At 38.6% G+C, this 15,648-nt stretch overlaps 1 protein-coding gene across 1 annotated transcript; it reads left to right on the plus strand.

The window, feature by feature from the left end:
• The first annotated feature begins 3,343 nt into the window (after positions 1-3,343).
• Positions 3,344-15,509, plus strand: LOC128207551 (phospholipase B1, membrane-associated-like). The gene is made up of 13 exons (XM_052910531.1): positions 3,344-3,632; positions 6,416-6,522; positions 6,701-6,770; positions 6,947-7,005; positions 7,238-7,305; positions 7,513-7,556; positions 8,231-8,339; positions 8,658-8,790; positions 9,405-9,562; positions 9,764-9,944; positions 10,758-10,859; positions 14,640-14,705; positions 14,986-15,509. The coding sequence occupies exons 1-13, from the start codon at positions 3,581-3,583 to the stop codon at positions 15,232-15,234; spliced, it is 1,398 nt and encodes a 465-aa protein (XP_052766491.1). The 5' UTR covers positions 3,344-3,580; the 3' UTR covers positions 15,235-15,509.
• Positions 15,510-15,648: the final 139 nt, after the last annotated feature.

The following is a 15,648-nucleotide window of genomic DNA, read 5'->3' on the forward strand; positions in this document are numbered from 1 at the left end:
TATCAATGGGTCGTAACAATATATATTTTAAAAAAATATTAGGAATATTATCAAAAACTCGGCTTTATATACGCCGCGAAAAGCGCTCAAGCAAAGCAATGCGTTCATTGGTTGTTAAAACTGAGCGTCGATTGGTTGGAAACCAAGCACTTTGATTGGTTGCAATCAGCATTCTAATTGGTTAGAATTATTCTTATCTAACTGACAATAAAAAATAACAATAAACAATAAAAAGAGAAACAACGTTTTAGGTTACAGTCAACTATTGTATACGGATGTGGTAAAATTCTTCACAATAGTATGAATATGGTGCCAGGAGCTTTTCTCTCAATAAAATCTTGTTCATATTTTGAGATCTGTTCGCGTTTCAACTACATTTCGGTGAATAGACACACCGTAATAACATTCTGGCGAATGCAAATAAAACTGTTATGTATAGTGCTTACGTCGGCACATACCATATCTTACAAACTATTCTTAAGGCCACACCAAATTGATCTTTCGTTCCTCGGATTCGCCGCACCTGTTTTTTTGAAAATGTAAAAAAAATATTTTTATTTTTTTCATGCGATCGCTCCAATTTTTTTACCTGTGAACCAGATATTTTGAGTTTAAATATAGGTTGAAGTGTAATTTGTCCATTTTTAATATGTTTTTTGCTTGCGCTCGCTTCATATTTTATGAAAAATGATAAAAAAATAAATTTATTTTTATTTTTATTTCGCTCGCTCGCTCCATTTTTTTTTGGCAAAAATCCGAGGAACTAAAGATTAATTTGGTGTGGCCTAAAAAGAAAATTTGCATTTATTTATAAAAGTGGTGGCGTTGTTCCCCAACAAGAGGTAGGACGTATAGTAATTGCGTTTCCTTGATGCAAACATTAAGTGAGAAAAAAAAATCATGGCATGCAGAATGGCGAAAAGGACCAATTCAGGTACCAACTTTTGCCTGGTAAATAGGCGTTTTCTTTAAATTTAGAAAAATGCACGCGTCCAGTATGTGGCGAAAAACATATTCTTCGATCGGTATCTTAGTGTGGTATCATAACTTTAAAGATAAAAAAGTTATTGAATAGATTGTGGCTTAGGAGGCACTATTTACAAATAAACGTGTTGATTTAATCTACAATTGTTCGTATTTTCTCGGCAAATATGGCATATCTGTGCATGTTGTGCTTGCATGTATAAAATTATATTCCTATTTTCCAAATTTCATGGTTATTACTCGACTATACATGTATCCTGACCGATTTTTTTGTTCCTTAACCCCCATTTTTTATTGCAAACACACTGCTCACATTATGATGAACTGCAAACAAACTTCTGCACAATTGTTTAGCCTTGAGATGATACGTTTTTTTTTTTTACTGAGAATCGCTAATGCTCACGAGTCTTTAATCAGTTTGGTATGTGGTGTGTATCACAGTTTGAAGTCAACGACTTTTTCCCTTCAGAAATGGACTTGAACTTCACCATGGCCCGATTAAGAAGGCGAACGATCCTCACGTTATACAGAAAATCACACCAGACCGTAGTGAAATTCGTTGATACAAGAACAGAAAATGCAAGCCTTTCGCCGATGAAAAAAAGCACTTGTGTGATGGCAACTCCCGAAGTAGTGTAACGGTCCGCTGAAGGCGGCGGATGTGCCTTCATAGTACTAGTATAACATTCCGTTATAGACGGAAGTACGTTCATAGTTCGTATGTTTACTTGGTAGGTAATATGTAAAGTAGCAAATCCCGGGCTCCGTGTGTATTGAGAATTTGCATTCGGAACTCCTCGGCCATTTTTTCAAAAACAACCTCGGATGTATGCCGGTACATCTGTTGAAGTAGTCCGTATTTTTTTTTTTTAATAAAAGCATTAATTAAATGTAGTGTTTAAGAGTTGTATTCATTGCTCTCAGTTTAAATTGATTGCCAGTGAAGTGTATTATTGCAAACATAATTACGATTCCCAAGAGTTAAGTCATAAATTTTAACTACTAAATAAGATTACTACGCGATCTATTTGCAGCGGACTTAAACGTACCACTTTTTAAGTATGTAAACCGTCCACATACATCCGAGGTTGTTTTTGAAAAAATGGCCGAAGAGTTCCGAATGGAGAATTTGCTGTATATAAAGACCAGCGGACACCTACAAGGTAGAGCATGCTTTTCTCTGAAAGGATCTGTTGGGCTTGTTTGACGTCGCACGTAACAGTAGTTAGATTCTCAGTGAACAAAAAGAGACGTCTTTCACTCTTAACAGAACACGCAGATCTCGGTCCATGTCTGTAACTTGGCATACAGCTCCGATGTACACACATCTCACAAAATCTTAATTTCACCATGGGTGCAAGTTATTACTTTCTTATTGCGCCCCTAACCACAACATTCCAACTCACCAGACGTCCCATGTGTTCTGAAAAGGGCAGTTTTATAGTAAAATACACCGGTACACACCCCTCTGCTTTCGGAATAGGTTTCACTTTCACATGTTAAGGTATTTCGCATAGCCTATTGTTTTTGAAACAGATAGGCAAAACAACCATTATAACAATTGACTATTTGGAGATATAGCTCGTATTCTATTAATAAGCTCTTCAACTCAATTGTTGTGAGCATCGATTTGGCTTAAATTTGACTGAATAAGAGGTCTCTAATTGATTTCGATTCAGTTCGTTTCGAGATATCTTCAATTGAATTGTAAAGCTCCCCAAATGATTTGGTGAGATCTCTTATTAAAAATGATGCTATCCTTACTTTAATTGGAGTTCTCTTAAATTTGATTAAAGAGGTCTGTAGTTAGTTGAAGATATTTGAGTTTATAAAGCGTTCAATAGCGTTCCATAAAGATTTTGGCATATATACGTTTCGTATCTTTCGATGATCGAATTATCAAATTATATCAATTATAAACATTTAGTAGAAATATGTTTGCACCTGCATCATTCTCCAATCAATGATAAAATTAAACTCTCCGTAAAGCATCACGTGCATGACCTGTTACATAACCTAAAAAATGGTTCACATATGCAGGGGCGGTTTCAGGAATTGACATTAGAGGGGGCGCTCCTCCATCAGAACCGAAAGTATATGACATAAAGTGTTTGCATGGGGATCTAGGGCTACTCCCTCAAGAACATTTTAACAATTTGTTGTCGGAAATTATGAGCGTATTTTATTACTTTTTTTGCTCCAATGTTGATTTAAAAGATAAACTTGGACGAATTTAGAGGGAGCGTGCGTTGGGCGCGGCCCTCTCTTAACCCGCTAGTGTATATGTACATTCATGTTCATGTGACTAGTTATTGTAGTTTGAATGTAATTAAACTTCCCACGTGGCCGCGCACGATATTTATACCCATATATCAATTGTGTTTATCTTTAACAGTGTTGTATTCTTATGCAATAAAATATAAATAAAACTGATTTCGAGCATTGTTGTAGCTTAAGGTGAGACAGAGCGTCGGGCGATATATAGATCTGTATGATTGTGTTATAATAAATAAATTTTATACATGAAGACGACCATGTGACTAGGTCAGTATTTAACAACTGGACCACACCATGGTATTGTGGTTGTGATGAACGGATGGACACCATGATGAAATATTTGGTATTCGTTGTGTGCCTTCAACTTTCAGGTATTTCTTCTTTTATTTATTTATTAATTTATATAAGTAGATACCTATATTGATATGAATTATGTATAAACAGCAGTGTCATATCGAACGTAAACAATATTGACCGACTAACCGAGTTTTGTGGAAGACTTTCTATACACTGTCCATTTCTATTCCTAACACCGTATTGACTTAGGTAAACTGTACTTAACAGAAATCGCGTTTAGCTACCTTGACGAAATGCGGATTAAATATTGGTTTTAAGCATTTTGTTTTGGATTATCAGTAAGCTCAGATGGTAGCCCATCCAGCTAATCATCAGCGGTCATGGCTACGAGCCCCATATCAGGTGCATATTATTTTCCGGTTAACTGTTGAATTTCAAAAAAGCTATTCAAAGAATTAGCCCAAAGCCGAGACACGGGGAAGTTAATCCAATGACTTTTTGTAAACATACATATTAAAGCAGGTTTCGTGTTTAAACAAGTAAATAAGTATACGTCCGTATTCAGTTTTAACGTATACCGACACTCTATGCGAGGACTACACTCTGCGTTTCATTCGTCGAAAAATTATCACAGATCAAATTGATAGACTACAACTATTATTGAATGTTGTATATTCGTTTACAGCCATATCTTAAATAACTGATGTGTGTAAGCAGTTTTCAACATGTGAATAACACATAATCAAGGGAGAGAAGTTGCGTAGTTGCGTTCAACTATAAAATGTGTAGTGTGCGACTGTCTTTGGATATCGAGCACAAGTTTGAACTGTCAAGTCGCACGGCTTCAGAGAACAGGAATATATATTTTGACAGGTCGAGGTCTTTAAAAGAATGCAATAAGACTAATCTGAAAGCAGTCACGGTAGTGTGTCCATTATCATTGGCAACCCATTGGTATATATATCGTGCGATGCCGCACGACGTCCGACGTCTGTGTTACGATATCATGTGACCTTATGTGTAGTCTTATTTCATTCTTTTAAAGACCGTGACCTGTTACATTTTGAAGGTATGAATAAACGCCGTTTCCGGTAGTACCGGTCCGATACGCAAATAGTTCAACATTTTTTGAGTCAATAAAATTTGAGGTGCGGCGGTAAAAGAGCGGGGAAGATCGTAAACTAACAATTAATTTAAAGTCGCATCTCGCCATCCTCATCACACTGCTCATGTATTCCCATGTCATCACACTGCTCATGTATTCCCATGTAATCACACTGCTCATGTATTCCCATGTCATCACACTGCTCATGTATTCCCATGTCAGCACACTGCTCATGTATTCCCATGTCAGCACACTGCTCATGTATTCCCATGTCATCACACTGCTCATGTTTTCTTATGTCATCACACTGCTCATGTATTCCCATGTCATCACACTGCTCATGTATTCCCATGTCAGCACACTGCTCATGTATTCCCATGTCATCACACTGCTCATGTTTTCTTATGTCATCACACTGCTCATGTATTCCCATGTCATCACACTGCTCATGTATTCCCATGTAATCGCACTGCTCATGAATTCCCATGTTATTGCTCTTTAACGGTGTACACTCTCTTTCAATCGTTTTAATTTTTTGTTCTTTTGTTTGCTGAATTTTGTTTTAACTGGAAATAAATATAATACAATACACTAAATAAAAAGAAGAAGAAAATAATACACTTTTTCTTGGTCTGTCTACCATAAAAAGAATGCAAACATATTTTATAAAAGTTTTAAAATGTGTCTCGTTTATGAATGATTTTGAAGTCATGGAAAACACTGAAAACATACTGGTATTCCGTGTACGTAAGCATTCCGCATCATGGCCTGAATCCGCATACGTAACAAATACACAGTGGCTTGATGACAAAGGCTCATTAAAGTCACAATAAATAATTTCAACTAGCCAAAATTATATTTTATACATACTTGAACATGTATATCACCAAAATAACACATTGCCATAAACATAAAACGAGATTTGACAAAATTCAAAATACCCTATAATGTAATATGAAACGTTTATTAAAAATCGCTGGGTCTCTTACATTTATACGTATGCCGCAATAAAGTCAGAGTTTGGCATGAAAACGTGAAAAACATGAAAATGAAAATGAAAATTTGTAACCCTTTGATTAACAGTGTGTGTATACCACGTGATACCACGTGATAAATTGCGTCATAAATGCTACGTCGGAATGCAATATTTTGATTTGAAAAATACTTTAAACAAAGATAACTTCACTTTTTTTAACCATTTTAAATGAAACATAGCGCAGACTACGGAGCCCAACCCAAACTCGCAATCAAATTCTTCGACAAACCTTTTCACAATACGGCCGTCTGACGGAGCACTGTCAAAACATTATTTTGGAAACAGGTTTATCGAAGTGTTTGATGAATCAAATGAACTCATCAAATTTCGGAAATTTAACAAATGCGGGGCTCTTTAAGCGGCACAGACTGCCCTTTGTTTCATTTAAAATGGTGTTGTAAATGAAAAGTTATCTTTGATTTAAGTCTTCATTTTAAGCAAATTTTTGCCTTCCGACGTAGCATGTATGACGTAATTTATCACGTGGTATACACACACGGATTAAGAATATATGTTAAAACAATCGTGAACATAAAATATAATTCTAACCGTTTAACGTTTTTTTTCTTAGTATGCGAATTCGTTACTTTTTCCTAGTTGTGAATGCGGATGCGTAATACCGGTGCAGAATGAGTCCACATTGCCAACTGGCCTATTCATGCTATTACGGTGTTGATGTCCGCATGTTCAATCCCTTAATTGTCGTGTGTTTTCAGCGTGCGACTATGCTGACTACGCCAAGTTTGTCCGGAGTCAGGAGAAGAACGAGACGTTCGTCCGTCTGTTCGAGCAACATTTAAAGTTGTTCAAGGACGATGGCAAGGTATCAGACAGCATTTTATAATTAATATGATTTCATTCTGTTTGGAAATTTGGCTCTATGAGACTATTTGTGACACAGATTGATATTATAACAGTTATCTTTTTATAACATTACCGTAATTCCTTTTGGATATAATAATTTGGGTCTTTCTGCAAACGACACCATGACACTTTTTCAGCCGCAGCTCAAGTCCGGGGAAGAATTCCATTGCAAGCCATACCCGGCACCAGCGGCCAAGACCACTTCCGGTTGGTGATGTTATGATAAGCTTTCATTTGAACTTGATCGGAGAATTTATAAATAATATCATCATTCTTTGCGAAAACGCTGACTTTGAGGTCAAGGTCAGGGAATAGTACATCTGTTAATTAACAATGCATATGATGTTTAGTGCATGAATGTTGTATCGTAATGACTTTTTCAGTTCACAGCCTGAGGCCTATGGACATCAAAGTTGTTGGAGCCCTCGGGGATTCCATTACGGTTAGACGTTTTATATTGTTTAATCAATTTAATATTCGGTGTCTCAATATATCTTCTATTAGTTTGATTAAAACATATTTGAGAACTGGAAGAAACCATTTTAAGAGCCAATGGCCAAGTGTCCCTGGTTGGCTCGAAACTGTGATCTGTTATGTGAGAGTTCTGTCACTAGACCATGTAAATCCTCATGTCATGTGACATTGCTTTCACATGTTTCCCTATTATATTACAGGCGGGGACGGGGATCACGGCGTCCACGGTAATCGGGTTGCTCAGGGAAGACCGCGGGCTCTCGTGGAGGTACGCTATACACATTTACCGTATGCAATGCAGTATGTAGAATCATCAATTCATTCTTCAAATACTTCTAGGTTAATATAGGACCCGATCAGCCATCTGGCCATAATGTCACTCCTTTCTAATAATGGCCCGTCGAGAAATGTGTCATATTATTTCAACAAAATACATTTTACACCAATAACAGTAGAATATTATTTCTTTATTCAGCGTTGGAGGAGAAAAGTCGGTCAATGAGGAAGAAACAATTCCCAGTAAGTTTCTCTTCTTCCGGTTTTGCTGCAAACTACTTTATTTTATGTCTCTCGAACCTTCTTGATATTATTTTCATTTATGGTAATGACTAGCGTATCGGACTCTTATTAGAGGGTCCCGGAGTTTGGTCTCAGAGCCTTTTCGATGTACCATTGATTACCCAGAAATGGTAAATGGGTCAAAATTACATGTACATAGCTCACTTAGAATACAACCTACATTTTAAGCCAATGAAATTGCAAAAAGGCAATTGGTAGTAGACTTAACCATTAAGAATATCAACTTCCGCGCCTGTTGAAGGGTCCGCGTACTGTCACTCATCCGATACACACCAGTCTCTGGTTAGATTTTGCGCTGACAATGTATCAGCCAATGAGGTTGTATTCTAAGTCAGAGAGATGACCTAAAGTATTTTCTTAATGATTAAAAAGGACTCGGTCGCAACGCTCACTTCGCCCATTCTTAATCATTAAGAATTTACTTTATGTAATCTAACTATAACTTAAAACGTACATGAATGCGCATTCAGAACCGTCGGTACTTGTTCACCAGTGCGGCAAACAATCGACATTATGATTAGAAATCTTACCTTTCACCAGTTACAAATGACAATCTACGAAAGCAAATTAGTTAACATCAACCATACACAATGCTCATGCGTTTTATTTTACAGACATCTTGAAGGTGTATAATAAGGAATTAAAGGGATTTTCTACGGGCTGGGGGCCAGTGTGGACGGAGTCCAGCCACCTTAACGTCGCCAACCCCGGGGACACGTCAGAGTACGTAAAATAAATAAATACTCTATACTCCTATGAGCACAATGTTAAGGTTCATCGTGGTGACTGCTGTTGCCAAGTTATGAAATCATTGAAATGATCCAAACTCACAGCACGATGAAATATGTGTCGTACGTCCACGGCATAAGCTGGTCTTTGAACACTTCTGTCACATTTACAGGGTTCAGGATTTTTATCGCCAACAGCTATATATTATATATGATAATAGTATGTGCATTCTCTGGGCGCATGAAAGCATATCACTTATGCTAATGTTATGTTTTGACGGAACCGTTGTGTTACTAACCGCTATCTTTGCAGGGACATGCCTGGTCAGGCTGAACTTATCGTAAAACGGATGAAGGAGGACAAAACCATCGACTACGACAACGACTGGAAACTTATTACCCTGTTCGTCGGCGGCAACGATCTCTGTAAATACTGCAACGACAAGGTGCGTGGCCAATTATGCTCTATGTAACAGCTTTTGCACCTACAACTCGAGTTATTCAAATTATACACGAGCGCTTCAGCACAAGTGTACAATTCAATTCAAGAGGGTAGTGGGTGATGTTAAATGTTTTGTTCTATGTCGTCAAGTACAATTACGTTTAATAATAATCGTGCGGTACACGTGAATAGCGTTGTAATGTTGGGTTAAACTTCGCCTACTTCTTAACTGTCCGATACATAACTTCAAACAAAGAAATCACCCCCAAACATATGGTACAAGTATATATGTATATATGTAAGTGGATGTAGTAGACATGTAAATTAAATTAACTTTATATTTTGGACATAGACGGCATGTACGGTTCGCATTCCGTCAGCGATAAACAAGTCGCATGAAGAAGCGAAACATTGGTATTTTTTCAATGCTTTTTGGATGACGTTTTCAAAAGTGAATCACATTTACTGTTAGTTTTTATCCCATAAAGAAACGTACAATGTATGTCACTATAATCTAATAAATCATGCACATGCAAGGCTAAAGTACTGAGAGCAGAAAAGCACTTAACTTGAAATTAATGTAAACATGAGGTTGATGAACAGTTCTGTCTCTCACAGAGCAAGTACAGCGCTGAAAACTACGTTGGCCACATTCAGCAGGCGCTTGATTATCTGCACGCGAACGTTCCACGTGCTTTCGTCAACGTCGTCCAGATACTCGACGTCGCTATTATCAAACGTCTCAACGCCAACATTGTCTGCGACGCATTACATCTGTATGTACTTCCTGACAATTTTTCCTACTTTAAAATATATTTTTTTATATTAAATCCAAACTTCCCGACAATTAAGTATCAAGTGTCAGACCGACGTCAGTTTCAGACATTTTAATGATAATAAGAGGTTCATCAAACAGTATGGTAAATCTTAATATGAGATAAACAGTCCATGACTTTCTTCCGTGATGTTGTATACAGGTTCCTGTGCAAATGTGCTGCGTTCCCTGCTAACAGCGAAGCGGAGGCGGATCTAGTAGCTGAGACGCAGCGCTACCGGGACCAAACGGCTGCACTCGTGCAAAGTGGACGCTATGACACCCGGGACGACTTTACCGCCGTCGTGCAGCCCTTCTTTACAGAAACACGACCGCCAATGAAGGTTGGGACCCCTGATTAGTTCGAACTTGTCGACGGCGTTTGAAATATAACACCACGTATTGCAAACTTTGTTTGGCTACCAATTACACCGAAGGGTATTTTCTTTTTTATGCACCCCATGGTTGGCATATATCGCACCGTCCATCCATGCGTCTGTTCGTCCGAACTGTCAACCAATACTCTTACAGTGTCCATTCAACATCAGTTTCTGACGTTGTTACAACGTCTATCCTACATGTATGTTAATTGTTTGCTGGGATAGTAATTTTGTGGATGGCGTGGATTGCAATAGTTGTTTTATTCTATATGCGTTAACTAAAATTTGAAAAGAGAAAAAAGTTTAATCATTATGACATCTTCATATATGCATATAGATAGAGAATAGTTGGTTGTGTCCGGGTTGTAACTATGTCATGCACGGAGATATTTTACGTTGTTGCATGTTTTCAGTACATAAGGACGACGTGTTGGGTGCAAGACCCCATGTTACTAGTAATACCTGTATCTGCATCACTCCTCAAAAATTGCATATGATAGCTTTCCCTGGATGAAGATATATTAGTAATTGTATAATTCATTGAACTGGCGGGACATTCACTTACTGTGACAACCCTTGTTCAGTATTGAAGTACAAAATCATGATTTGACTTACTACTGGTATTGCAAAACCTAAAAATTCCTGCCATTAGAAATTATACAGCTGTATGTTTTGTTTTTTGATAACATGGCAACCATGAAAGTTTTTAGTTTGAATTACGGTGATTATATTTTCCTTTAAGAGGGTAACCGTTGTTTATTTTCTTTCTTTTTCCAGGAGGGGTCTGAGGAGCCTGACCTGAGCTATTTCGCTCCGGACTGCTTTCACCTGAGCCTTAAGGGACACCGCGCCGCCGCAGACGCCCTCTGGAATAACATGGTCAGAAAACATAGCACATGTAGTTTAATTAGTTTAACATGAGTCCCATTGTGCACAAGTGGAGAACTATACAGTATACAGTGTAGGTAGTTACAACTGGAGAACTATACAGTATACAGTGTAGGTAGTTACAACTGGAGAACTATACGGTATACATAAGTGTAGGTAGTTACAACTGGAGAACTATACGGTGTACATAAGTGTAGGTAGTTACAACTGGAGAACTATACGGTGTACATAAGTGTAGGTAGTTACAACCGGAGAACTATACGGTGTACATAAGTGTAGGTAGTTACAGCCGGAGAACTATACGGTGTACATAAGTGTAGGTAGTTACAGCCGGAGAACTATACGGTGTACATAAGTGTAGGTAGTTACAGCCGGAGAACTATACGGTGTACATAAGTGTAGGTAGTTACAACCGGAGAACTATACGGTGTACATAAGTGTAGGTAGTTACAACCGGAGAACTATACGGTGTACATACGTGTAGGTAGTTACAGCCGGAGAACTATACGGTGTACATAAGTGTAGGTAGTTACAGCCGGAGAACTATACGGTGTACATAAGTGTAGGTAGTTACAGCCGGAGAACTATACGGTGTACATAAGTGTAGGTAGTTACAGCCGGAGAACTATACGGTGTACATAAGTGTAGGTAGTTACAGCCGGAGAACTATACGGTGTACATAAGTGTAGGTAGTTACAACCGGAGAACTATACGGTGTACATAAGTGTAGGTAGTTACAACCGGAGAACTATACGGTGTACATAAGTGTAGGTAGTTACAGCCGGAGAACTATACGGTGTACATAAGTGTAGGTAGTTACAACCGGAGAACTATACGGTGTACATAAGTGTAGGTAGTTACAACCGGAGAACTATACGGTGTACATAAGTGTAGGTAGTTACAGCCGGAGAACTATACGGTGTACATAAGTGTAGGTAGTTACAACCGGAGAACTATACGGTGTACATAAGTGTAGGTAGTTACAGCCGGAGAACTATACGGTGTACATAAGTGTAGGTAGTTACAGCCGGAGAACTATACGGTGTACATAAGTGTAGGTAGTTACAGCCGGAGAACTATACGGTGTACATAAGTGTAGGTAGTTACAGCCGGAGAACTATACGGTGTACATAAGTGTAGGTAGTTACAGCCGGAGAACTATACGGTGTACATAAGTGTAGGTAGTTACAGCCGGAGAACTATACGGTGTACATAAGTGTAGGTAGTTACAGCCGGAGAACTATACGGTGTACATAAGTGTAGGTAGTTACAGCCGGAGAACTATACGGTGTACATAAGTGTAGGTAGTTACAGCCGGAGAACTATACGGTGTACATAAGTGTAGGTAGTTACAGCCGGAGAACTATACGGTGTACATAAGTGTAGGTAGTTACAACCGGAGAACTATACGGTGTACATAAGTGTAGGTAGTTACAACCGGAGAACTATACGGTGTACATAAGTGTAGGTAGTTACAACCGGAGAACTATACGGTGTACATAAGTGTAGGTAGTTACAACCGGAGAACTATACGGTGTACATAAGTGTAGGTAGTTACAACCGGAGAACTATACGGTGTACATAAGTGTAGGTAGTTACAACCGGAGAACTATACGGTGTACATACGTGTAGGTAGTTACAACCGGAGAACTATACGGTGTACATACGTGTAGGTAGTTACAACCGGAGAACTATACGGTGTACATACGTGTAGGTAGTTACAACCGGAGAACTATACGGTGTACATACGTGTAGGTAGTTACAACCGGAGAACTATACGGTGTACATAAGTGTAGGTAGTTACAACCGGAGAACTATACGGTGTACATAAGTGTAGGTAGTTACAACCGGAGAACTATACGGTGTACATAAGTGTAGGTAGTTACAACCGGAGAACTATACGGTGTACATAAGTGTAGGTAGTTACAGCCGGAGAACTATACGGTGTACATAAGTGTAGGTAGTTACAGCCGGAGAACTATACGGTGTACATAAGTGTAGGTAGTTACAGCCGGAGAACTATACGGTGTACATAAGTGTAGGTAGTTACAGCCGGAGAACTATACGGTGTACATAAGTGTAGGTAGTTACAGCCGGAGAACTATACGGTGTACATAAGTGTAGGTAGTTACAGCCGGAGAACTATACGGTGTACATAAGTGTAGGTAGTTACAGCCGGAGAACTATACGGTGTACATAAGTGTAGGTAGTTACAGCCGGAGAACTATACGGTGTACATAAGTGTAGGTAGTTACAGCCGGAGAACTATACGGTGTACATAAGTGTAGGTAGTTACAGCCGGAGAACTATACGGTGTACATAAGTGTAGGTAGTTACAGCCGGAGAACTATACGGTGTACATAAGTGTAGGTAGTTACAGCCGGAGAACTATACGGTGTACATAAGTGTAGGTAGTTACAGCCGGAGAACTATACGGTGTACATAAGTGTAGGTAGTTACAGCCGGAGAACTATACGGTGTACATAAGTGTAGGTAGTTACAGCCGGAGAACTATACGGTGTACATAAGTGTAGGTAGTTACAGCCGGAGAACTATACGGTGTACATAAGTGTAGGTAGTTACAGCCGGAGAACTATACGGTGTACATAAGTGTAGGTAGTTACAGCCGGAGAACTATACGGTGTACATAAGTGTAGGTAGTTACAGCCGGAGAACTATACGGTGTACATAAGTGTAGGTAGTTACAGCCGGAGAACTATACGGTGTACATAAGTGTAGGTAGTTACAGCCGGAGAACTATACGGTGTACATAAGTGTAGGTAGTTACAGCCGGAGAACTATACGGTGTACATAAGTGTAGGTAGTTACAGCCGGAGAACTATACGGTGTACATAAGTGTAGGTAGTTACAGCCGGAGAACTATACGGTGTACATAAGTGTAGGTAGTTACAGCCGGAGAACTATACGGTGTACATAAGTGTAGGTAGTTACAGCCGGAGAACTATACGGTGTACATAAGTGTAGGTAGTTACAGCCGGAGAACTATACGGTGTACATAAGTGTAGGTAGTTACAGCCGGAGAACTATACGGTGTACATAAGTGTAGGTAGTTACAGCCGGAGAACTATACGGTGTACATAAGTGTAGGTAGTTACAGCCGGAGAACTATACGGTGTACATAAGTGTAGGTAGTTACAGCCGGAGAACTATACGGTGTACATAAGTGTAGGTAGTTACAGCCGGAGAACTATACGGTGTACATAAGTGTAGGTAGTTACAGCCGGAGAACTATACGGTGTACATAAGTGTAGGTAGTTACAGCCGGAGAACTATACGGTGTACATAAGTGTAGGTAGTTACAGCCGGAGAACTATACGGTGTACATAAGTGTAGGTAGTTACAGCCGGAGAACTATACGGTGTACATAAGTGTAGGTAGTTACAACCGGAGAACTATACAGTATACATAAGTGTGTAGTTACAACTGGAGAACTATACGGTGTACATAAGTGTAGGTAGTTACAACCGGAGAACTATACGGTGTACATAAGTGTAGGTAGTTACAACCGGAGAACTATACAGTATACATAAGTGTGTAGTTACAACTGGAGAACTATACAGTATACATAAGTGTAGGTAGTTACAAAGAATTTCATGATCTCCATATTTACACAATTATATATGTACCTAAACATCAGCATTGACATTGCTCTCAACCGTGTTTTTTTCGTACTATCTTTGTATTAATTCTAAAACCTGCTTAAGCCCTGTTGGTTTCATTGCAAATGACATTTACCGATTTTGATTACAGATTGAACCAATGGCTCAAAAAAGAAAGTATTGGTCTCCGGGTGAGAAGATCGAATGTCCATCAGCTGTAAGTAGTATACAATATTGCCAGTTGATGCCAAGGTATTTTAGATAAGAAATCTTTTGCTTCCTTGTTTACCAGAAAATAGTACGTCTTAGTGAAGTATCAAGGCAATATATGTGTTTCCATTGTGCTAGATTAATATAAAAAAGGCTACAAAAACAGATACACATTTAAAAAGAATTTTTGAACACCTCTTAAATATCTAAAGGTGTCCAACTTATTTACGCCTCTTAAAATAATAATACTAAATATATATTTCCAATTTATGTAATGGTGATTTCAGGAGCATCCATACTTCTACACATACAAGAACAGTCAACCAGGCATAGACGCACAGCCTGGCTTACTCGGGTCCAGGAGCCAGTCATATTCCAGTAGCCAATCAGATACCAACACTGGCAGCCAATCTATGTCAATCACTTCTGTTGTTATAGCAGCAGTTGCAATGGGCGCAGTTGTCCTGGTAGTTGTCGGAGTGGTTGCCTGGCGACGAAGGTCAAGTGTGAGGAGACAATCGTATACCAGTATTTAATATCTGCAGAAATACTGCCCTTTAAAACTGTGCAATATTTTTACCGGTATTCTGTACGGTGTATTTTCAAAATGTTCCCGATGTTGAAATGTGATATTTTTTTTTTATGATCTTTTACACTTTTTCATTTAATTGCAATACACTGGTTAATATACATGATCATATGTAATTTTGTTGTGTGTGTTTTGTCGATGTACTGGTACATTTTAAGGTTAGTATTGTCAAACTGCTGAATAAATACCTTGTTACATATCAAAATAAACAAGTAGAGAGAGCTTGTGTTTCTTGTGACAAATCTCAAGAAGTTGAATGCATATTTGTTAATACAACTACATTTATTGGAGACCTGGCATTTCAAAAACAAAATTGCTGCTGAGCCGGCAACAACGCTTGTGTATTACTTTCATTCAAACA

This window comes from Mya arenaria, chromosome 11, assembly GCF_026914265.1.
Source record: "Mya arenaria isolate MELC-2E11 chromosome 11, ASM2691426v1".
Taxonomy (NCBI): domain Eukaryota; kingdom Metazoa; phylum Mollusca; class Bivalvia; order Myida; family Myidae; genus Mya; species Mya arenaria.